This window comes from Dermatophagoides pteronyssinus, unplaced genomic scaffold, assembly GCF_027571235.1.
Source record: "Dermatophagoides pteronyssinus isolate colony J.1.1.1.1 unplaced genomic scaffold, Derpt_VIB-CSIC_2022.12 sq0007, whole genome shotgun sequence".
In the NCBI taxonomy this organism is placed as follows: Eukaryota; Metazoa; Arthropoda; class Arachnida; order Sarcoptiformes; family Pyroglyphidae; genus Dermatophagoides; species Dermatophagoides pteronyssinus.
Genome location: NW_027461531.1, coordinates 2094108 through 2120493, shown reverse-complemented (window position 1 = coordinate 2120493; position 26386 = coordinate 2094108). Strand labels below are relative to the sequence as shown.

The window sequence follows — 26386 nt, the reverse complement described above, 5'->3', positions numbered from 1 at the left end:
TTTTAACAGTGTCAAAACAAAAAGCACTTTTTAAAATTTGTTCACCACATTTTATTATTAAATTAAAGTTTCTTTGATTTTATTCCAAAAAATTTAAAATAATCAAATCATTTTGATTCGAATTATTATTGTAATCGATTTTCGTCCATTGACAGTGAAAAAATGAACAACCCTTATGAAAAAAGATTAAATGAATTGAAGTTATCATATGTCAATTCTCTTGAATTGAATCAAATATCGAAACAATTCATCGCACATATAAATCGAATAAAAAATCTTGGTCAGATAATTTTTAGTAATATTTTCGAATCATTCCGTAATACGATTCAAACGGATAATTTGATACCGATTCCATGTTCAGTAAAAGAAATGGCTGAAAAAATACGGAAAACATCAATCGATCAATGGTCGATAATAAATCCATCATTACAATGCTATCGATTGGATAAACAGCCACTGTTTTTGATGGATTGTATTCACATCAATATCAATGAAAGTATTGTTAAATTGATTGAACAAATTTTACCCGTTATGATCGATATTGACAAAGATATTGATCGTGTTCATTATGCATTACAGTTAATAATGCCAAAATTGCGTGATGGAGAATATGTAGCCATTGATTTACTCGAACAATTGATGGAACAAATTGAATCGTTTCAATACGAAATTCAAACGGGTAATGTTTTTTTTTCATTTCAAAACAAAAAAATATTTTATTTTATTTTCATTATTATTGAGCATGAAAAGAATGAAAGAAAAAACTCATTTCCTATTCTTTTTTTTAATATGTATTAAATTATGATTATCATCAGCATATGAATGGCTGATTAGCTATAATGAACGAAGAGCTAATCGAATCGTCAATATTATCCGTTATAGTCATATTGGTGATGATCGAATCATTTTAAATCGATTCGATAAAGATTGTTTAATCATGTTTCATAAAATTATTGACGACTTATATCGATGGTCAACATTAATGTATCGATTATTCACAATTAATCATGAACAATTGATGGATTTCAAGAATATTCACGGCACGACCACTATCGATAGAGAAAGATTTGAAAATTTTTATCAATGAAAAAAATAATAAAGAAAAAATTTTTGTTTGAAATACGAATACAATATTTGATCGAATGATATATCTTTTATTTCATTTATTAGTATATAGTTTTCAATCATTTATGATAGAATTTTTTTAATGAAAAAAAAACAGAAATAGTTTCTGATAACAAATTTTGTGTCTTTTTTGAAAGTTTTTATCAATATATGTGTGAGTATAAGGTGAATCAACATGATGTGATTATTGTATCAAATAATATTTTTGGAATTATAATAAACTTTAATGTCAATAAAAAGGTAATGGATGATTTTTTATGATTAGATTTATGCTTGTTTCAATGTTTCTTCAACTTCCATAACCGAACCCAATGATTGATTGAATGAAGTGTTACCAGATATTTTTTTCTCAATCTTATTTTTCGAATTCATGTCATTATTATTTTTATCACTCTTTGAATGGACATCATTTTTATCGATTTTAGTCTTTTCTTGTTTATTATTAAGTTCATTTTTCGTCAAATGATTCGCTGAACAAATTGAATCCGATATGATGACCGAGGTTGTCCACTGATCATGTTCAAAGTCAAAATATTCAATTGTATTTAGGAATGCTTTGCCATTGAATCCACCGACAGCTGAAGAAAGATGATTATAGAGATGATATCATTATTTATTCAATTTGAATGACTTACCATAAAGCCGATTATCAATGACAGCAACTCCTACATTAGCACGAGCAATTGTCATTGATTTACCATAGGTCCATTGATCCTCTTCTGGATCATAGATTTCAACTGAACATAATGCATGAACACCATCATGCCCACCAACCGCAAAGATTTTACCACCAATAGCTGCAACACCACATCCCCGTCTAGCAGTTTGTAATGGCGAAACAAGACGCCATTGGCCAGTATAACTTGAATACTGTTCAACACTATTCAAACATGACCATGAATCACACCCACCAACCGAATATATTGATGAATCCAATGAGCAACATGCGGTTTGATAACGACCAATATTAAGGGGTGACATATCAGACCATTGATTAGTTCGTGGATCATATTTATCACATCTAGACATTCCGCGATTACCATTCCAACCTCCAATCACATAAATTTTTCCGTTCATTGAGCATACGCCGGCATTTGACCGTGCTACCGGTGCACTATGTATTGACTTCCATTCGCCTTGAGATCCATCATAGTATTCAGCTGAATTGAGGTCATCATGTCCATCACAACCACCAATAGCATAAACACAATCATCAACAACAGCAACTGAAAATCGGCCACGTGGGACTTGCATTGGTTGCAATAGCTGCCATCGATTTTCAACCGTATCGTAAAGTTCAACAGTTTTCAAACATTCGCCGCGATCATATCCACCTATGAATTGAGTTAGAAATTGTCTGTGAATAAAAATCAATTACAAACTTACCACAGACAAGCAATTTCCCTTTGAAATTGGCTATACCAACAGCACATCTTGCCGAATTCATCGGCGGTATCAGACAATATTGTTGTGGATCATCCTGATCACATTGTACACTTTCGCTTAGACTATTCTGCTTAGATTTTGATTCTTTGATTCGTAGTGTAATTGATAATAGACAAAGTTGACCAGCGGTGATCGATACCAAGCCAACAAGCGTATGATTACCCGAACCTAATCGACAATTGGCCAATACTTTCCATTCGTGTTGATGATCATCTTGACCATCATCACTACAGTTTACACCATTGCCATCTGTTGCCGATGAACAGAGTGATGATTCAGAATCAGATCTTGTAAAAAGAAATTGACGTGGTTTAGATGAAGGAATGGATGATTTGACCAGAACATTCGGTATATTATCCTGAGACAAAGATTTTCGAATCAAAGCGATCCGTTTGTTCAATTTTTTATAATCTTCGATCATCTCCGATTCGTCCGGAGAATTTGATTCAATTTGACAACAGTCTTGAATTTCATTTCTTGTCTTATCATAATGCAACATTAGCATTGTATTTCGATCTTTGAATCGATCCAAATCGAGTACATCATGTTCGAATGAATTACGAATCCATTCTAAAACTTCATTAAGCATGTGACGATCATTGATGGATTGTTCTTCTTGTTCTGAATTCAATAAAAATTCAATTTTCATTTGTGATAGTTGTGAATCGATGAAACTTGATGATTTAACAATTTTTTCGAAATGTTGCCGTATGAAAGCATCGATTGATTGCAACAGATTCGCATCGTTTAATACAGCTTTCATATTACGAATTTCCAGACAATTTTCAGTTGATAACATGGAAAGAATAATTTGACCACATTTATTAGCCACATTGGTCATTTTCAATCGTGAAGCTATAGAATAAATTTCTCGTACTTTTGATTCGGGAATTTTCAACGTAGCCGTATAGGCATAATCGATGATCAAATCAAATGCTTCAGGATCGGATTCAAAATTTGTAGCGGAAACTAAACGAAATTGTTGCGGTGCATTTAAAGTATTGGTCAATTGTAATGAACCATTCATGTTGCAGTTATTAGTGATGTTGGGTTGATATTCATGATTCATAAACATCTCGAATAAATAAGTACTCGAACTAGACAATACAACTTTATGAGCATAAATTTCATGAATATCTTGATGATTTGTTCCAATCTGTTAAAATGAAAATTAAAAAATTTAAATAAACAAATCTATATTCATTACCTGTAGTATGACATCACAAAATTGTTGATTCTTGCGTAACATGTTTAGATTTTCCAACATGGCCGAACGATATTGATTATCATGGAATAGATGAATTTTTCGGCCTTTATTATCTTTAACCATTGTTTGAACATCGTCACAATCCATTGCTGCCATTTTTTTTCTTCTTCAATTTTGTTACTGAAAATTTAAACGTAGTAAAAAGGAAAATTTTCCATATAAAAAAAACATTTTCATATAAACGGAATGTCAAATGATGATGATTGTTTTGCCAACATGATCATAATTTAATCCGAGGGTTTTTTCCTTTCAGTCTGTCTATATTTAAGTTTATCGATAGCAAACAAAATTAAAACAGAAAAAAATATCAGAAATCAATGACCCAAACATTGATAATTAACGTACAGATACAGGAAATAACAGTCTATCTATACGATTCTACTTACCCAGTGCAAAGATAATTTTATTTTGAGAGAAAAATAATTCAAGTAATATATTTGATAATTGTATAAAAAGTGTAGATTTTAAAAATAATGATAATAAATCAATTATGTTTAATCCGATTCGGGCACATTCAATATTGATGATCGTTTTGTTGTGTTAAAAAAATCGAAAGCTCAATTATTGTAAAAGTTTCACGTTTTTTTTTCTTGTTATCATTTTCTTTTCATTTAGATTTTAATTTTTTTAATTGGTAAAACAAAGGTGTCGAATGAATTAAAATTCATATATTCATTCATACAGAAAACACGCGTACAAGAAAAAAAATTGAAACAAATGGCAAACACGAGAAAAGAATAATGATGATGACTATTTTAGATGAACAAAAATCATACAAATGTGACAGATGAACAAAAAAAAAAAAAAAAAAATACAAGAATTATTGAAGATTGAAAATACAGACAAGAATGATATTATTTTTAAAAAAGAATTAGATCAAGGATGACAATGATTCTATTCAAGTTCGGTTGACTATTTTTTTTCACTAATAACAGAAAACAAATTTCATATATCTGTCACCATTCTTACTAATCCTATACTTATTACTATAATGAATGATCACAAAAACAAATAAACCAACGAAAACAAAACAAACAAATATAATGACATCGATTAAAATCACATGAACATTTTCAAATCAAAAGTAAATATCATGACTTGGCTATTATGAAAAAAAAACATTTGATGATTTTAATTATATTTCTTTTTCATTTTATAAATATGAGCTACAAGCTTATAATATTGACGATGATGAAATGTATATGAAATTAATATCATCGATTTCGCCATACAGGGTAAATAGAATTCAATCGAACAAATATTCGATTTTCTATATTTATTAATGTAGTTGTTGTTGTTGTTATTGAATTAATTGAATTTTGATTGCTTAATTTATAGTTGATTATTTCCTGCCATACAAATGTATCATGTTGGTTTTTATTTTGTTTATTTTTTTCGTTGTTCATTTCAAGGTTTTTTGCTTCTTGTCGTTGTCGTATTGTTGTTGTTGATGGTTGTGGTGGTAGCTATCATGATAGCTTTGTTTGTAATATTTAAAACTATTTAAAACGTTGTTGTTGTTGATTGTTGTCATCGAACGTCGTCGACGTGATGGTCGAAATGTTGTAAACATTCTTTTATGCGTATTTATTATTTATTTTTGTCTGATTCTTTTTTTGTTTTGTAACAAATAATGAAAATTTTAAAACATAAAGAATTTACGATATGAACAAAAAACAAGACAACAACAACAAATGCAATAGAATGGAAACAGAATAATGACAAGGTTTTTTTCTACAACATTGCTAAAATGTTGTTGTTGTTGTATTTTGTTTCGAATTCTTGATATGTTGGCTGTTGTTGTTGATGATGGTAGTAGTTATTATTGTCATCGACAATGTGGTTTGTTACTAGCGAAGGTAGTAATTTGACCCTCGAATCTTTTTTCTATATGAATTTTTCTGCTTTCAGATATTCAATGTTGAGGATAAAAGGGGGAAATTTCAAGAGAAGAAATGTAATATAGCAATGAGAATATTCTATATCACTGTCCGATTTTGATATTTCTATATATAAGAATGGTGAAGGTTCAATAATTTTGTTATATAGAAAAACGTGAAGCTAATGTTACTTTCGTTGTCTTAGTGATGATAGATTCTTTAATGATTTTGTTCATCATCATCATCATGGATCTCTTATTTTCTTGCAACATTATTTCATTTGTTATCTTATTCTCTTTTCAAATATAATGCGCACGCATAAACAAGTTAAAATTTTGAACAAAAACATGCTGCCGGTATCCTTGATTAGTACAATTATGGTGTTTGCCCATAACCATAATGATTATTTTTTCTTTTTAAAAAGATTGGATTTAAGATTTTTTTTTGTTATTTCTTCTTATTACTCATTTCGTAATGCTTCACATGATGATGATGATGATAAGGAATTTCTAAGAATAGCCCTTTTTGCTATCATAGTTTATCACTTGTCGAATCTTGTTTGTTTCTGTATTTCAACAGTAACAACAACAAAACAAAAAAAGAGTTGCTCGATAGTGAATGATCACTATTCACGTTATTATTCTTAAAACCTGACCATTCCGGTTGAACTGGTTTTTATAATTTTTATAATACCTTCTTTTCATTTCATACTTCGAAATTGAAAATTTTTATCCGATTAATATGAGAATATTAATTCATTATTTGCAAAAAAAGAGAAACATCTAGTCTATTTGGATCCAGATTTCTGAGAAAGTAATAAAATAATACTTTTTATTGCATCATTTGATAAATTAAATGAAAATGTTATGTAAACAAAAAGAAACAAATAAATAATAAAAATTAGATTAAACTACTGTACAGAATAAAAACTTGTGTTACATAGAAATTATTATGATTGACATAAGTTTTTGGATTTTTTTTTGGCCACAAATTGATTATGTCAAATTTTTCTACCTTGAATTATTATCGGTTTTAATTTAGATAACAATCACATTTAACAATGTTTGATGACAATCTGTCAATCATAATCAGAAATTGTTTTTTTTCCTGAAAGAAACTGCAATGTTTTTATCATCGAATATCAATACCTGATTTTGTTTTTTTGTGTTTAAAAATGCAGACTATTTTCATAGTAATTATCATTATTTGATTGGATTTCTTTTTTTTTTTTTTTTTGTTGCTAATCACTTCAAAGGAAAGAAAAAGAAAGTTTAAAGGAACACATAAAAAAATCATACAATAGTTGACAATCTTAAAAAGATTTTGATATTATTATCATTATCATTTGATGATGATGACATTAAAAATTTTTATTTTAACCTGATGTTTTCAAATAGAAAAACTGTCTAATATTTTCTGTATAAAATGAGTGATAATAATGATGTTCAATCATCATTGCCCCCTTGGTTTTATGAATTACGACAACAACAGAATTTGACCAAATTATCGTCAATTATTCAAAACAATTTAAATGATGATGATGATAATGATATTCATCATTCATCCATAATGATTGATAAAAATGGTATGTGTAAACGATAAAAATTCATGCAAAATTTTTTTTTTGTTCAATATTAATCGATAATTATCGTTACCGATTGTTGTTGATTATCAATCAAATCGATCAATATATTTAAATAAATCAATTATCTATTATGGTTTGAATAGATTGAATAAAGGTGGAGTGAAAAGATGATTCAGAATTTTTATTTGTCTTTCTCTCTCTCTCTCATTCAAGATATTGGCCACTATCGATCAATATGTTCAATTGAGCATGAAAAGGTCAATCGATTTATCGTTTAGGTGAAAAACATTATCATTTTTTTTTTTTTGAATATTAACAAAATCAAACTAAACACATAAGACAAAAGAATCTTTAATTTGAATGTTCCTTATAGCGTAAAATTGATGAATCAAAATTTGAGAAGAAATAATGTTGTCAACATTTTAAATGAATCGATGATTATTATTATTTTTGAAAAAAATCGATTAAAACGAGGAAGACAATGATTTTCTTTTATTTTTTTTCATATATTCTTCCCTAAATTTTCCTATCTTTCTATCTTCTTAGAACCTGATATCAAACCTGTTCATCAATATGGCCACAATAAACAACAATCGACAACCAAATCAATGATAATCAATGCCAATATTGATCAAAATCAAGATCGAACGACAGAATCAATGAATAATAATAATGATTATAATGTATATGATAAAAAATTATCGATCCGTGTTGATGATGATAATGATAATCCTGATAAGTATGATGAAAATCAGAAAATTTCATCAACAACCAAATTACAACATTTAAATTTATGGTAATCAGAAGTGAATGAATGGATGAAAGAAAAAAAACAATGTTTCTCTTTTTAATACATTTCACACACACACACAAACACCAATTACCCACCTGTCAACAATGACATTGGTAATAGATATTTTCCGGCTACATTTTTCTATGATAGTATATAAAAAATACAGATGACAAATCGAAATTATATTATATTTTCATATAAATTTTTTTAAAGTTAAAAAATATAATTTTAAATGTTTTGTCCTTGTTGGTTGGCAAGTAATAGATTTTTTATTTCTTTTATGAATGTATAAACTGTATTCATTTTTTTTTGAATAATGGTAGCTTCATTCATTCAGATATATGTCATTCATTTCCTTTATTTTATGTTTTTTTCAGAAAAAAGAATATCGTTGACTGAATAAAATGGATAGACAAAGTTATTAACATTAGAATAGAATGATGAATCACTGATGCAGTAAAGGTTAATAATTTAAAATTGTCAGATAGATAGCCTCTAGATATTATATATTGTCGAATGAATTTTGACATAAAAATTCGGAATAATTTATAAATTCTATGTCAATGTAAATGGATGAATGATTTTTATGAAAATTCTCATTTTTTTCATATTTCATTATTACCGGCTAGATTCTTTTGAATGTAAATCAATTATTTTGGTTTTTTAATTTTTTTTTCTTTAGCAATCAAGATAAAAAATTTCATCAATATTCAAATGATAATGAAATGGAAATTAAACAATCATCAAAAACAATGGAAAAAGTATTTTCGAACAAAAATGATTGTCCACTAACATTGTCCATAGACATTAACAATGAACAATGTGAATCAGTAATATTATCACCATCGTTGTTGAATGAAAATCGACGGAAATTTATTCAGAATTTATTACAAGAACAGCAACAGGAGCCACAACAAAATAGTAGTAGCAACGTGAATAGTTATGATGAAAATTTTTCGAAAAATGATCCAAAGTTATCAACAAATGCATTGAACCATTACGATGAAGACAATAACATTGAACAAGACTATTGTGAATCTGGCCATTCTAAAGAAAATGGTAATAATGATTACAATAACAATAAAGGTAAAAATCTCGACGACAACGATAACGAATCACCACCATTATCGTTACGGAAATATAACCAACAAAAGCAAAAAAATGAAAAAATAGAGAACATTAAGGTGGAGCTATGGCCCAAAGTAGAAGCAATAGTCAAAGATGAACAACCAAAACAACAACAATGGCGACAACCTGTTGTAAATAATGAAAATTTTTTACGAAATAATAAAAAAACAGACATTGATGACATAGAAAAATTCATTGAAACTGTGGATGTTTCACCATCACCATCACCATCATCATCGTCATCATCACCACTACTACCACGACAACGATCTTTACCATCAACATCGAAATTGTTACCATTAAAAGTCAATAGCCGCAGCTGCCACCGAGATTGGTACGAACGACCGAATGAACAACATCAACATCAACAACAAAAACAAAAACAACAGCAATCATCATCTTTGTCGTCGTTAATCTTACAAAATTCTATCAAATCTATTTCATCGATAACGAAAAAACCATTTGCCAATCTAATACGAATCGATCATCAATCGTGTTGTGTTTATAATTGTGATGATTATTATGATGGTGATATTGTTGTGATTAAAAATTCAACCAGTGCTAATAATAATAATAATAATAATAATAATAATAATAAATTTAATTATCAAAACAACGATAACGGAAATTGTTTATGTGGCAATCGATTTGATTATTGCCAATATCATCATCATAATCATCATTATTCGAAAAAAATCTCATCAACTGATACGATCATCATCGATAATATTCAAAATGACCTCGATTATCCCAAATTAGCTGAAACAAATGAAAATTATCAATGTCAAAATAATCAAATTAATAATTACATCATTCAATTTGATTCATTTGAATGTAATAAATGTTTTTTGGCCAGAAATAAAACAGAACCGAAAAACGAATCAAACTTAAGGTAAGTCAGATTGAATTTTTGTCAAATTTATCCACAAAACTATTGACAAAGTATCATCGATTTCCTTGAATTAAGAAAAATTGGTTATTTTATGTCTTAATTCGTTTAGTTGGTTCATTGTGTGTGAGTTTGTGTTAATTTTATCCCTCGTTTCATTATCCAATTGACAATCCATCAATGCTATCAATGACTTTTTTGCTCGTTCTTCAACTTTCTGGCTTAAATCCCCAAAAAAAACATTCACCAGATATACAATTTTTTTGTGTTGTTGTTGTTGTTGTTGTTGTTGAAAACTAACGTTAAAAATGTCCTAATTTTCAATTCCCATCATACTAATTCATTGAAAGCCAGTTTTTCTGTGTTGTAACAAACAAACAAACAAAAATTTCATACAAATACAACAATAACAAAATTAACAAACATTGATTGGTATACAATTTTCTGTTTTTGTTGTTTGTTACATTAAATCCAATTAACAATTAAATAAAAGAAACTTTTTTTTATCTTTATCAACCAAAAACCAACAAAAAAAAACAAACGACAATTATCCTTATGATATCAACAAAAAATTATATCTTTATTCATTAACAATGTCACCAATGTTAGATAACATTGATTGAATATGAAATTAAATCTTATAATAAAAAAATGAAATTGTCCACAAATGAATGATTTGTTTAGTTTGTTAAAATTAGGCTAGTAGCAATTATTATTATATAAGATTTTATCTTATACATTGGTTACAAACCAATTTTACTATACCTATAGTAAATGGTTGAGTGTATGATGAAATTTCTTTATCTATCTGCAAAATGATGATAATATTATATATGATAATATTTTAAATCCAATTTGGCTTCACAATTTATGATCTTGATTTTTTTTCGTCTTTTTTTTATAATTTTATCTATGATGTATGAGGCTTTTGTTTTTGTTGTTTTTCCTCTTCATATCACGATGGTCACCAGTGAGTGGTCGGTTATGATACTCTTCAAATTGGCCAACATTCATCAACATCGATATCAAGTTTTGTTATTTCTGTTTTTGTTGTTATTGATGTTGGGTCATTTGACGACCCAAATTTTGCTTGGAAATTTCATTTTTTTTATTTGAGCAAACAAATATGAAGAAAAAAAACCCTGATATGATTTAATACATGATTAGAATAATAATTTCTTATTCTGTTTCTTATCAATATAATTTTAAAAAAACTGTAGATTATATTGATTGAATGGGGCAATAAAAAAAATTTCCTAAATGATTGGTTTCGTGAATGTCATCTTTTTTTTCATTATTAATGAAATTTAGATTTTGTTGTCGTCATCATCATCATCATCGTTTGTTTATATTTGAATGGCCAATATATTCATCGATCAAATTGATCGAAAGAAAAGATGACCAGACCATCAACCTTTTTTTTGGTCTTGTAGTATGTATCGGTACAAACAACCTGTTGCTTTTTTTGAATACCATATTTGGATATTTAAATATGATAACCAATCTTTCGTATGTTTCGTATATACTTAGCTTGTTTTTTTTGTTTTCCGTTTGTTCTCCCCATAATCATTCGAATATTTTTGGATACAATCAAATTAGAATGATGAATGATGAAATAAAAAAACGGATCAATATAGATAAATCGATAATGATCGACTATAGATTTGTGTGAAAAGAGCAGAAAAAAACATTCGAGCAATGATTATGATCATGATAAAAAATACCCGTTTCATGCAAATTCAATTATCATTATCGATATTTTTATTGATAAATCTTTGAATTTAATTTCGATAATAATAATCATTCTCATAGATGATGGTCATGAATTTTTTTCTTTGTTCTCTTCATTTATAATCAAAAATTAGCACACACACACAAAATAAAAACACGAAACATTTCGATCAAAAACAAAATAAAAACATGATTCAATGAATAAATAATGATGCGGGAAATGAGAAAAATGTTTGACTTTTTAACCACTATGTGATCATCATCATCTCCATTGAAAACAATAACAATTTTCAATGAATATTATTTTGTTTTTTTTGATTTTATGTTGTTACAATTTCCAATAACGATATACGAATTGAAATTGTTTAATGTTTTCTTTTTCTTTTTCGAATCATTTCCAAATGGATTATCTTGGTTCACAGGAAAATGAAAAACTTCTCTTTTTTATTCATCCTTGTGTCATTTCATAGCATTTTATTTTATTTTCATTTTTTACTATTTGAAAAGAAATGACAAACAAAACATATCATTCATAACAATGAAAATGATGAATTGAAAAATGAAACTGTTTCAGCAGAAAAAAAATTCTTCACATCCGATCCTTTAAAAAGTACGTGCACGTAAATATTTCTGACATTTTGGTACAACAACAAAAAGAAAAGATTTTTTTTCTCCAAAATATGAATCATCTTTATAATAATAATGATTATATAGCAACAGTTAACCTCATCACGATGATGATACATGTTGTATTTATCTATGTATGTATGTATGTATGTGTATGTTTATTCATCACAGGTAAACCTGATGAAGACTATCATCATCATGATAATAATAATGATCTATTCGACATTTTTTTTTCTCTTTTTCTTCTTCATGATGAAAATAATTCGAATGTTTGTGTGTGTGTGTGTCATCCTCCTTCCATTATAATTATAATGATGATGATTTGTCATAAATAAAGTGTTATAGTCAAATAGAGAACAATACTGTATATATTCCTTTATACAGATTTCAAATGTTTGATTATTATAAATATACAACAATATATCTTTGATAATTTATTCCAATATAAAATTATTGTTGAGTTTGTTAGTCGATAATAATAATAATAATGATATTTCATGTCACATCATGTTAGATAGACATTGAGAAAGAGAAAAAAACAACGCAAAATTTTTCCAATTTGTCAAGAATCATATCATAAAGCTTATGTTGTTGATGTTTTGATCCAATATCAGTAAAATTGTCAAATCATTCAATTCATTCTAAATAGAAAATTTTGATTAACAATGACAACTGTATTTATTTATTTTTTTGAGATATTCATTTTAAATACGATGATTGTTAATATTGTTGTTTGGAGATTATTTTTTTACAAAAAAAAAATCTCATGAATAATACCTATGTCAAAAAATAATTGTGTTGAAAATTCATTTATAAACAATGAATGAATGATGATTATTGAAGCCGACGTTTTTATATCGATATAATATTGACAATTTAAAAAATCAATTCATCAATATATCGATTCGATCAGTGTTTTGTTTGTTTTGTTTTTAATCAAATAAAGTGCTCAATCAATTGGATTTGGTTTTGGTTTTCAATTTGGTTTGGTTTTTTTTCTTATTCATAATGATTTACTAACGACTTACTAAATAAATGTTTAGTTTTTTTGCTGTGCTTTTTTCCAATAAATAAATTCAAATTAATGTGATTAAAATGAATGCCTCTAGTGATCAAATCATGATGATCGAATCAATTGACCATTTTACAATCATCATCATTACGATACGTTAATCATTAAATGATTTTTATTAAATTTTCAATTTAAATCAACGATAAAATGATGATTGAACAGAAAAAAAATAATCGCTTAGTAACAACAACAACCACAATCTTCTTTTGACCATTTATCCGGTATTAATAGAATGTTCAAGCCGATTTCATTCATTGTCATTTATTACAGTATTGGTTCATCATTGATCGATTATTGATGCTATTTTCAGCTAAATTTTATCAACAACAAAAAACGTTTGAAACGAAAAATTTAATTTTTTTTTCATTTACCTCATTCAATTGTTTTTTTTTGTTCCTTTTTCAAATGATTATCCTCATCAAAGAAAAAGTAATAATTTTGAGTAGAAAAATTGAATTATTTTTTTTTTTGCTTGCAGCAATTTCCTTTTTCCATCCACATTTAATCCAGATTATCTTTTTTTTTCTTCGTTGTCAAAATTTAAAACCATATATACACAAACATCAGTTTAATCAATTGCGGTTAATATAGCCGTATTTGGTAGGTTGTTTTCTGTCATTGGTTACTTTGTAATATTGTAATTCATTAATGAGATAAAAATATGAAGATAATTTTAGATTAAACATTTTTTTTTCAATATATTACCATCAACCATTCAAGGATTAGTGTGTGTTTGTGTTTGTGTGTTAGTGAGAAAATGAAAACTCTTTTAATCAGTCAAGCAAATCCATTTTATTAATAATGATTGTTATTTTTGATAACGATCATATTCTTTAATTTAAATGTATTTCAAATAAATTCTTAAATATTATTATTTTTTGTTTACTTTTAAAAACTTTAAACAGAATTATCGCCAACAACAACGACAACGAAATTGTTCATTTGATTTGTTTACGTTTATCATTTCCAAAATCTATAATTGAAAATCAAGAAATACAAACACCATTTTCTGTTGTTGTCCAAACAAATAATGACAATTTAAATAATCAATTTTGCAATGTTAACACCGAAACAACAACAAAAACTGCAACAACACATCGATTACAGTTGGATGAACTTTTTGAAACATTCTTGTCAAATAATAATGATGATAATAATAGAAAACATTCAATTATTAAAATCATAAACGATAAAGGTTGTCATAGTTGTCATCGACAAACATTTGATGAAAATCATTCAATACGATTACCAATAGATATTTTTTCGACAACGATTATTTTGTGTGATAAATATAGTGAACATTTTATAACCATTCCTTGTGTATTGACAACGATTGAAATCGATAAACAACCGGAAAAAATGGTTGATGAAAAATCTGTTACACGTGTATTGAATGGTAATGTTATGAATGGTGGCGGTGTTAGTGGACATTATCATCGTAATGGATCATCCAATATGAATAGTAATGGTAAAATTAACTATCAACGGTCCCATCATACAAATGGTTGTATGACCATAAATAGTAAAACATCAACAGCAAATGGATTCCACAATAATAATTCATCGTCAACAATGATTAATAATAAACAACGTCCATCATCCGTATCATCATTATTATCAAATTCTGATTCATCATATTATTCATCAAATGATTCAAATACAAATAGTAGTGGTAGTGGACAAAGTACTGATTGGTCTTTAGATACAGATGGTGATAGTAGTAGTAGTGGTGATTATGAATATGGTCCCGGAATTGTACATCGTTTACGTCATAAATTTATGACATTATCAACTAAACAACATCAGAATAATCAACAAAATCGATTACAGAAAAAATGTCTTTCAAGTGTTAATGTATCAACATTGATAAAACGTTGTACCAGTTTGGAAGAGTTGACATTTGAACAATTTAAACAACAAATACAGCAACAAACAATGAATAAAACAACAGATATTAAACAACAAGAGTCAATAACCGCTGTGAATAAACGTCTAATTAATAATAATCATTGTAATAATAATCATCATCAAATGGTTAATGGTACGAAGAAAAAGCTATTATTCATGCAACAACAACAACAACAGAATCTATCACAACAACAGATGTCAACGACTAATGGCCATTATCATCAAAAGCAATCACAACAACAATCGAATAATCTTAAGAAAAAGAGCTTACCCCCACCGATAGTGAACAAATCTTTTTCAACAACAAATTTAAATCATCGAACAACGACATCATTATATCCAACGAATGTTGTGCAAAAATTCGTTGAAAATGTTCAACAAAATAAGTTGAAAAAACCACCGCCGCCACCACCACAACGAATTAATTCATCATTATCAACAACAACAACAAAAACATTGACCAATAATGGACGATTGTGCAATACTAGTTCTAGCAGTACTAATCATTGTCAATTATCATTAATGTCCAATAATTCAACTTCAATAGCATCAAATATTGCAACTGCAACGACAACAATAACATCACCTGCGGCCATTTTATCATCAATGAATATTCAGGCAGAACAGCAACAAAAAGAAATAGGTAGCCGACAACATCCTCATGATTACCTTCATACAGCAACAACAATCAAACAAAATTGTTTTATTCAAAAAAATGAAATTTCAAATAATGATAATGCTACTTCTGCTGCTACAATATCATCATTAAATTCAGGCGATGGATACATGAATGGAACAGCAATGACGACGACAACGGCGACCACTGCATTAATGAGCAATGATATTGATTCATCACAAACATCAACTACCACCTCATTATCATCAACATCAACAACTTCAAATATTTTATTATTAAGTACACCACAGCCATATATCAAACGTGCAAAAAGTGTTGAAACATTATCATTAACAACAACATTGAATAAATCTGCAATTGATGATGATGAGAATGGAGATGATCAAGAATTGTTGAATGAAATTGTTGATTCTGAATCTTCAACATTATCATCATTAACATTGAAAGAGGATGAGCCCATATTACCAACAGAAATCATTGATTCATTCAATCATTCACAACAACAAGGTTGGTATAATGATTTAATCATTTTTATTATTTTAAAACGAATCGATTCCATTATTTTTTTACGAATTGTCAAATTGTGGACATTTTGTTTCTAATTTTTGCATATTTTTTTCTGTTTTTTATTAAAATCACTACAAAGATAATTTAAATGTTGACGTCGGCGATAATATTCAACAACGGCAAGTATTCATTGATGATCATAATAAAAAACAAACAGCGAATGCCGTCAAAGACTTGGCAATGACTTCATTAAAATCAAATACTTCTGCTATAACACCAGCAACTAGTTCGACTTTGAATCTGAATCCTGTTGCTGATCATAATACTTCTGCTTCACAATCAACAAGTTGTAGCAATGATAATGATGATGATGTTGTTGATGATGGTGCCTGTGGTGTTGTTGGTGATAATGTTAATAAACTAGTTCACGAAGAAACTCGACAACTTGAACAACTTGAACAACAACAAAAACAATCGAATGTATCAAATATTGTCGATAATAACAATGATTGTTTGCACGACATTCAACAACAACAGATAACAAATCCATCCAAACCATTGGAGGAAAATCTGATCAAATTAACGAAAATCGATAATGAACAAGATATTGATATACTTGAAAAACGAAACATACGTATCCAATCACCCCATCAACAACAACAACAAGAAACAACAATGACTACATCGATTTCAACAACATCAAAGACAACGACAATAACAACCCGTTCTTCATCAAATGAATTACCGAAACCAGATACAGTGAAAACAGTGAAACGTATATTTGAACATCAGAATAATAAGTCATCTTCTAGTCTTTCACCAACATCCAAAATAAATAGTAATTCTAATCAATCAAAATCTTCATCAGTGATTAATGAACGTAAAGGAATTGTTTCAAATAAATTTTCAAATACTTTAGCATCATCAACAAAAATATCATCAATTAATCAAAATCGATCAAACACAAAAACAACAGTGACTAAAACAAATGCAAATAAACCAGCCATAGCATCACGACAAAATCTGCCACAAACTATTGCCAAACAACGTTCAACAGGTAAATCAAATTCATTTGAATTCTTGAAATTCTTTATCAAATTCAGTTTTTTAACTTTGTTTCCTTTTCAATATATTGATACGTATGTTCATGAAAAAATCAATCAGTTCGAAAGTTAAAATATATTTATTTAATTAGTTTTTTTTGTTCATTTATGATAGTTATCCTTTATTTTTATTTTCTCTTTACAATGGCAAATACAGTTGATAAAAAATTGTATGTTTGTGTGTCAGTGAATACCATTCAGTCTGAACTCATTCCGTTTGTTATATCTAATAAAACAGATGATTAGGATGATGTGGAGAAAAAAATCCAGTCGGTTAATTGATGAAATTTTCCGTTACCATCGTTGTTATTATTGAAAAATGATCGATTTTTTTCCATAGCTTTTATTCTACCTTAGTTTTTTTCCATTGATTTGATTGATCGATCTTTCGATCAATGATAATAATAAGCAGGTAATAAAAAGATTTCAATTATACGATCAATTTATTCACGGTCTATTTTGTTTTGTATGCACGTTTCGGTTTTTTTCGACCGATTTTTATTATTATTATCATCATCATCATTTTCATCATTATTAAGATGATTAAAGATTGATGAAGGAAAAAAAAGGATTATTTCTTTCTTTCTTTTTCTGGCTATTATTGGATCATCATTGATCATTTTTCCCTTATACTGTTGACCCTTTTTTTCCAATGAATAACATTTTGATGTCAATGATAGTCAAATTTATACATTATTCAAATTGATGAAGATAAATTGGGTGCCATCTATATCATCACGATTTACATAATAATTTGTTTGTATGTTGATGTTATGTGTGGGTGGTTTTTATTGTTAAAGAAAACAAAAATTATATCTTGAATTATCCATAACCTTCATGGAATTTATAATGCTTTCATTCTCTCTCTTACTTTTTGTCCCAAATCAATTCAATGTATTCAAGGCTAAAATGTTGTTGTCATCATCATCATTTGCGATCATTTTGAAATTGACAAACAGAAGTTCTATTTATAATAACGACAATCGTTTTTCGGATTAAATTATAATGCAAAGCCTAATGAAAAGATTCGTTCCATGGAAAATTACTTTAGGAAAAAAAATCCTATTTGTCATCAAGATATTCAGAAATTGTGAAAACAATGATACGGAATTGTTTTTTTTTCTTCTCCCTACAAGGTCAATAACTGAATTTTACTTTGTACAATTATTGATTTAAATTGGAAATGGCTATTTTTATTTGTGTTTTTTAAGAAAAACAGTACTGTAATTCAAGTTTCATTTTCATTCCATGCAAACAAAAGTTGAAGATTTTTTATTTCAGAAAAAATATGTCCTTGTCGATTTTTTTTTTGAATGAAATCATTTTTTTACCGAGATTTCCCAATTTTTATGGGTTTTTTTAAAATTTCATTTTATATTTAATACATTCATACACAGTTCAATCAGGAAGCTTTTTTTCATTCAAACTCTGTCATCTTTTTTTTTGCATTTACTAACTTGTTTCGATCGATGTATTCAGATGATAATATGAATACTGATTGGAAGTAAAAATTCATAAAATGTAATTTTTTGCAACGACAAGTTTTCTAAAATCATAATCCAATGGAAAAAAACCAGTCCGGTTGGAAAAAAAATTGTATAATAGCAATTATTTCGAACGTAGGTGATAAGATGAACGAAATTAATTTTAAAACTTACTGAACATTTCATATCAATCGATTGCATTATGATGATGATGATATCCTCAATTTAGATCCAACCGATCATCATCACCATCAACACAATAACAACTAATTAGAGACAGAGAGAGCGAAAACGATTTTTCTCATATCGCGAATAGATCACGATCTGTAAATGTTTTGATAAAAATGAAAATAATTTTTTGATTTAGAATCACACACACACACACACAACATGATCAACGTATTAGACCAATTTCATATTTGCAATCAATCCATCTTGACCAATGATTATTATCATTGGCATGAATGAAATGAATTTTCTTATCAAAAAAAAATATTCATATAATAATAGTACGGTAGTGATGTTGAAGATCTAGAAAATTTTTTTAATGTAAAATTCTCAATTATTAAATCCACTATACTTTCTTCTATTGACCACATTTTTCATAACTAACTATCTATTTTATACATAAATGAAATGTGTGTTTGTATTCATTTCATTTAATTTGTTCGTTTATTTTTTATGAAAAAAAATGAAATTATAAATATAAAAAAAATAAATTTCCTCACGCAACCTGTCATTTTAGGGTTTTTACATGTGTATGTGACCAAATGTGATTACATAGTGGTAATGATAAATTTATATATAATTTCTAAACTCAAAAAAAATATAATATGAAAAAATTACTTAGGTTGAATGGACAACATTCAATTCGACAACGGAAAAAAATCAAATTTAAATAAAAACTAAAGTTATGTGCACCAAAAAACAACATACTCGGGAAAAAAACTCGTGAGATATTTTTTTTCTATTCGGACATTTTATTATTGTATACAGTGAACAACAAATGAAAAAAAACAATCATTTAAATACCATTTTAATTCTGTATTCAAACAATGAATGTATAAAGGTTTCACATGTCATATTATAAGGAAATTGCTTTCAATAATGAACAGGTAGTTATTCTATTTTTTTTCTTTCTGATCCTGATGACGATGTTGATGACAATGAAGAAAGAAAATAGTAAAGTGTGACGACAGTAGCGGTGCATAAAAATAGCTATGATGTTTGGGAATTTTTCTTTTCTTTTTTTGCGACGAGAAAATAGAAAAGAAAAATTGTCCCATTTTTTTGTTTGATTGCCCCCGGTATTTTGATCAGATTTTTGTCCTGTTTTTATATTGTTATTTAATTTATTTCATTAATTCAATTTTATTTTTTTTCAAATTATATCCTAGAATCAACATTAAATCGAAATGTAAATGGTACGACAATTAATCGATCAAATGGTATTTGTACAAATATTGTTGGATCATCTAATCGTGGATCGACAAACAAAAGTTCGACTATTAATGGTGTTAGTGGTGGTAATAAAAAGCATTATCCAGCACCAAAACCACCCAAAGCAAGTGATCAACAAAGACTCAATGATGAAAAATCTATTGTCACAACGGAACTTAGTTCTGTAATTTCCACACAAGAAACGATATCAAATAATTTGATCAACTCAGCAATAAGTGATTCATTGTGTAATAATAATAGTCAAACAAAACTATTACAGACCAAAGACAATAACAATCCTGTTTTCAAAGATACATCCGGTTTTGAAGACGGTAACAACAACAACAATGATGATGAAAACAACAAGATTGACAAAATTAATGATAATGGCGTCATGGCCAAACAAAGTGATAGTAATCAAAAGGACGACGAATTGTTTCCTGTAAATGGTAAACAATACGATGAGAATAAATCAGTAGAAATTATAACGGAAAAAATTGACAATGTTGTTGATTTATTGGTCGAAACGCAAAACGAACATTCGCATTCATTCTCAATGAATTCCAAATTACAAACAAATTTAAAAAAACCTGTGGCCAATATTCGTCCATTTAATTCTACAACAGCAACAGCAGCAACAGTAAAAAATGTACAATCAAAAGAATCTGTAGTTGGTAATAATGATAGCCTAAAAGAATCATCACCGATCTCTTCGAATAAAAAAAATTATAGTCATAAATCATCATCGATTGATGAACCGATCAAAACATTAAAACCGAGCTTGTTACAACAAAATCGCAATTCATTGACAAATGGCCATCATGATAGTATTGATTCTTCATCATCATTATCATCGTCAATAGCAAAAAGTACACTTTGGTCAACAAATCTCAAATCATCGTCAACAACAACAGCTACAAATTCGATAAAATCAACCACAGTACAGAATGGATGTTCAACAATGGTGTTTGATTTTCGTTCAACAAAAAATATTAAGCCAAATATTGCCATACAGCCGACACCATTTGGTGCCAAACCGATACCGAAACGTCTTATAAAAGAACTTGTAAATGGAAATGGTAACCATAATCAACGATCATCTGTGATTAACAATAATAATGATAATAATACGGATGATGAAGATGATAGTAATTATTCTGGAATGACTGAAATTCCACCACCATGTGGTATTATATTTATTGGTGAAAATATGATCATTAGTAATGGATCATTGATGATAAAACGTAATAAAAATGTAAGTACATAAGATATTTTATTTTCTCTTTTAAATCACTTGATAATAATACAAATACCATTGATCAATTGAAAAAAAACTGAATTTTATTTCAAATGGTCATCATCATCATTTGCATCGTAGATCTTCTTAAGTGATGATGATGATGATGACATTCGTTATGGATCAAAAACTCAGTCAATCGATTTTTCAATTCGATCAAATAGATTTGTTGACCTCAAAACATGTGCACCCATTACAATTGATGATGTTCATGTTTTTGTTGTTGTTGTTGATGATGATTTGTTTGAATAATTGAATTTGAATGTATTTTGATGAGTTTAAACAAATGAAAATTCGAACAAAGAAAATCAAGTGATTTGATTCATACTGGGATTGATATATAAAGATTATTTTCGATTTATAATGCGCACAATATATATTGTTTGACCTAGATTTGAAGTTGTAAAGTAAAGGGTGAAAAATATATTCATCTTTATATTCCACTTTCCCGGTGATATTTTTAATGTTTGTTTTCACATATTTTATTATCCATCTTATCATTTTATTCAAAATTTTATACAATTCCCATAATCAATCATTTTCATGGACAATGGAAAAAAGAAGATTCAGAAAACAAGTAATGTTTTCATTGTAGTTTGATGAATCAAAAGTGAAAAATAAATAAATTCTTCGATCACCATTTGGGGTTGAAAAGCTTGACGGAGGTAATGACCTAGTTATTTACATTCAGTTAAATATTTTTTTTCATCATTCTTGTTATCATTGACTTCATTACAAATAAGTTGGATAGTGAAGATTTTTCTTTGTCATTTCATAAGTAAAATAGATAAGAAAAATAAAAAATAATTTTCTCATGTCTGCTTATATTTTGCGATGTATTGCAATGTTTTGGTATCATCATTTCAAAAATTGCCCACGTGTTTTATGTTTAGAATCATATGACAAAGAGGATTATAAATTCATCATTGCCATCATCATTTTGAGCTGTATCATCGTGTGTAATTTGTTTTTCTTCATTTTCGTCCATATATTATGACCAATATTGGACATTTCTTTTTTTTCAAATTTCATATGAATTACATAAACAAAATGATTGTTTCATAATATTCTCTTTATATATTCAACAGCAGTGTGTGTATGATAGACCTTTTTTGGCTACCAAGGAATTAAAATTCTATACAACTATGATAATAGATTCCAAATATGTTGAATATAGAAAAAATTAGTAATTTTCACTCATAAATGAAATGGTCAGTTTCAATGAAATGTTGATCATTGTCATCATTATGACCGACCATTCAAAAAAAAAAAACAGTTTTTTGGCCTGATTTAGTTTTATTTTTTTCTCTTCTAACTTTGTATTTTGTTACAATAATGATGATGATACAAAAGAAACAAAACAAAATGAAACAAATCATTTCCAAAATGGATTCATAATTCAGTCATTTTAACTGAAAATTTTTTACCATTCAAAATTTCTAGGCATCATCATCTTGGAAGTCATTTGAAATTGCTATTGTCGACATGATGATGATGATGAATTTGTTGTTATGATTTTGTTGTTGTTTTGTCCTATTACATCATAACTTTTGAAAATGAAATGAATTTCTTCGTTATTTTTAAAGTTATGATTTTATAAGGTGTTGATTGTTGTTGTTGTTGTTCTTCTTCTTCTTTTTCAATTCGAGTCTTTCAATTTTATTTTTTAAAAGACAAAAAATTTTTTTAAACAACCATTGATCAAAAGAGGATGTGTGTTCAATAAGATCAACATGGGAGACAACAAAACAGAAAAAAAACTGGAACAAATAACTTTGCATAGAAACTTATTTTTTTTAATAACAACCATGTATGTTATGCGAACAATTCAAGATTGAATGATTCAAACTGATTTTTTTTTTTTTTGATGATGATTGCTTAGTATAGATCCATTTTAGGCTTCTGATTGAGATTTTTTTTAGAGATATATCTCTTGATCCATTTTGATAATCACATAATCATAATCATATTTATAATCAAAATCAGCACCAAATCATTTTTGTTGTTGTTGTTATTTTTGTTGACGACGCCCAATCTATTCGATTGATATTTGTTGTTTATTTTTGCTTATAACATTGATGAGGATTAAGATTATCCTTCATTCATTCATGATCGGATTTGTACATTTTCTTTCGAATCATCAACCAAGATGATAACGATTTTTTCAGAACATAACTCAGATTACCAAATTTTTTAAATAAGAAAAATAACGGAAATAATCCAAAAACATAATATTATGATTTATGATCGTATCATCATCATCACAGAAAAACTTATGAATAGATTATAAGCAAACAAACAGGCTAACGATAGTTATTATTATTATTATCATTAGACAATGGAATGAAAAACTGAAATATAATATGAACCAATGATGATGATGATGATGATGATGGTAACATGGACATTATTATAGTTCGAATAAATGAATGAATGATATAAATCTTATTTCTTCTCGGTCAATACTACCAAGATAAGTTCTTTAGAATTCATTCATTGTTTTGCAATATTTACATGACTTTCACTTGTATATGTAATTGGATTTAAAATGATGATAATAGTTTTGTGTTTTTTTTTCAGTGAAATTCTTCATGGTTCATCATTTATAATCATATCATTTTTCATTAATAATAATTATTATTATTTATCTTTGTTTTGGGTCAATTTTTTTCACATAGTCATGGTCTAATGGTTTGTTGTTTGTGTTTATAATTATTACAAAATAATTATAAACAAAACATTTCATTATTTACATATTAAATCGTGTCTTGTTGTCAACACACTTACAAACGTGTAGATTTGTTTGATAAGATTAATTAAAATTTTTTGTAATTGTCATTTCATATAATTTTCTTCTCTATTTTTTACAATAGCTTTCTGTACGTTTTGATAATTCTATCCCGTCGGTATTCGAATATCCAATGGTTGAAGATGATAATAATACAAATGATGATGATAATGTTGATGATGGTGAAAATGAACGTAAAACAGATGAATCAACGAAATCAATGGTATCAAATCTGGTCAATTCATTAACTAAATCAGATATAAAAACTCCAAATTCGATTAATGCTACAACCGCTGCCAATGGTGTATTGAAAAAATCATTACCAACTGGTAATTCTATTTCAACTTTATCAAATTTATTACTAATTATTTATTTTTCTTTAAAAATAGGTAACAGTAATCTAGCTTCATATAAACCATCAAAAATGCCCGGACAATCTACATTTGAATTAGGTGTAACAAAAACAGTTCCTAATATTTTCAACTGTAGCACACAACAAGAATCCATTGATGATAACAATGATCACTGTGATAGTATGGGTGATTTTGATAGTTTAAGGCCAATACCAATCAAACCGGCAAGCATTGAAGATACGGTACCATTTTCACGTTCAGCAACTGCTTCGGATTTATTATTTTGATGAAACAACAATAAAATCAAAACAATTTCAAATTTTCCATTTAATTTTAATCAAAATCTAGGCCTTATCATTTAAAGAACATTCCATTTATTGTTGAATTTTATCATTTTTTTTCTTTTACTTTCAAAATCGATTAATACTTTGTCAATTATAAAATTGGAATATTATGTATCATTGAATTATTTTGTACCATATTATTATCATATTAATGGGATAAATGCATTTTTTTTTTGTAATTTTAAAATTATTATTAAAAAAATTCTTTTGAATATTTGAATGATTACATTTCATGTCGACAGGTGGCAATACTGAAACCAAATAATGAATTTCAATTCAATTACAAAAATTCGATAATCGATTAAATGAATATTCAACGAGAACCATCTGTATCAATAAAATTAATCGATCATCATGTTAACTATGATATAATCATCAATATTGGAATTTCGCATTAAACAAGAATGAACTTTAATTATAACAATGAATGTTCATGATGTGAAATGTTTAATCAAATTCAAGGAAAAAAAATATGAAAAAAATAATGTTTACATTGTAAATATAATACCAGAATTAAACAAATAGATAAAACATTGTGCAAATTTGTTTTCTATGTATGTTTGTGTGGTAATTCTATACATACATTGTAAATATTTTCACGAAAAAATTATGAAAAGAGTTTTGCATTTTCCATCTTTTTATGTATCTCAATTTCGTTTTCAGCGGTACGATTGGAACTTTTTTTCTTCGTGTTTTTTTATTAGATAAAAGTATTGCTGGGAATTGAATTCTTTTGTTTTTTTTCTTGTGAATGCATCATTATTGAACACCATCTATTCTATTGATGTATCGAAATATGTCAAACAAGAATTTTTTTGTTGTTTTTGTAAATATGTATTAGATATTTGTACTTTATGAATACAAACATTTGATATGAGACAAATTATAAGGCTTTTTCTTTGCTTTTTACTTTTCATGATCCAATTGGATTACAATTTGACAGAACAAAATAAAGATTATTTCTCAAAATATTAGAGGAATT

At 27.5% G+C, this 26386-nt stretch overlaps 3 protein-coding genes across 4 annotated transcripts; 2 read left to right on the top strand and 1 right to left on the bottom strand.

The window, feature by feature from the left end:
* Nucleotides 1–28: 28 nt before the first annotated feature.
* Nucleotides 29–1120, top strand: LOC113790223 (proteasome activator complex subunit 1-like). Its single transcript, XM_027339857.2, has 2 exons — nt 29–679; nt 816–1120. Exons 1-2 carry the CDS (start codon nt 163–165, stop codon nt 1085–1087), a joined length of 789 nt encoding a protein of 262 aa, XP_027195658.2. The 5' UTR covers nt 29–162; the 3' UTR covers nt 1088–1120.
* A 13-nt stretch (nt 1121–1133) lies between these two features.
* On the bottom strand, nt 1134–4666 carry LOC113790134 (uncharacterized). The gene is made up of 5 exons (XM_075820769.1): nt 4225–4666; nt 3779–4096; nt 2512–3727; nt 1761–2459; nt 1134–1703 (listed from the first exon to the last, which is right to left on the bottom strand). Exons 2-5 carry the CDS (start codon nt 3932–3934, stop codon nt 1393–1395), a joined length of 2382 nt encoding a protein of 793 aa, XP_075676884.1. The 5' UTR covers nt 3935–4096; nt 4225–4666; the 3' UTR covers nt 1134–1392.
* A 282-nt stretch (nt 4667–4948) lies between these two features.
* On the top strand, nt 4949–25624 carry LOC113790137 (uncharacterized). 2 transcript variants are annotated; one of them, XM_075820768.1, is made up of 8 exons: nt 4949–5073; nt 7850–8099; nt 8779–10116; nt 14449–16595; nt 16735–17652; nt 20580–21877; nt 24793–25036; nt 25097–25624. In XM_075820768.1, the coding sequence occupies exons 2-8, from the start codon at nt 7912–7914 to the stop codon at nt 25345–25347; spliced, it is 6384 nt and encodes a 2127-aa protein (XP_075676883.1). In that variant the 5' UTR covers nt 4949–5073; nt 7850–7911; the 3' UTR covers nt 25348–25624. The 2 variants fall into 2 exon arrangements, with proteins under 2 accessions (XP_075676883.1, XP_075676882.1); XM_075820767.1 differs by lacking the exon at nt 4949–5073 and adding an exon at nt 7067–7303.
* Nucleotides 25625–26386: the final 762 nt, after the last annotated feature.

Coding starts and splice junctions, on each gene's coding strand:
- LOC113790223 (XM_027339857.2), top strand. CDS start 163: ATGAACAACCCTTATGAAAAAAGATTAAATGAATTGAAGTTATCATAT. Junction 680..815: donor TCAATACGAAATTCAAACGG/GTAATGTTTTTT, acceptor GATTATCATCAG/CATATGAATGGCTGATTAGC.
- LOC113790134 (XM_075820769.1), bottom strand. CDS start 3,934: ATGGCAGCAATGGATTGTGACGATGTTCAAACAATGGTTAAAGATAAT. Junction 2,460..2,511: donor AGGGAAATTGCTTGTCTGTG/GTAAGTTTGTAA, acceptor CTCAATTCATAG/GTGGATATGATCGCGGCGAA. Junction 1,704..1,760: donor CATTGATAATCGGCTTTATG/GTAAGTCATTCA, acceptor ATCTTTCTTCAG/CTGTCGGTGGATTCAATGGC.
- LOC113790137 (XM_075820767.1), top strand. CDS start 7,144: ATGAGTGATAATAATGATGTTCAATCATCATTGCCCCCTTGGTTTTAT. Junction 7,304..7,849: donor CATAATGATTGATAAAAATG/GTATGTGTAAAC, acceptor CTATCTTCTTAG/AACCTGATATCAAACCTGTT. Junction 16,596..16,734: donor CAATCATTCACAACAACAAG/GTTGGTATAATG, acceptor ATCACTACAAAG/ATAATTTAAATGTTGACGTC.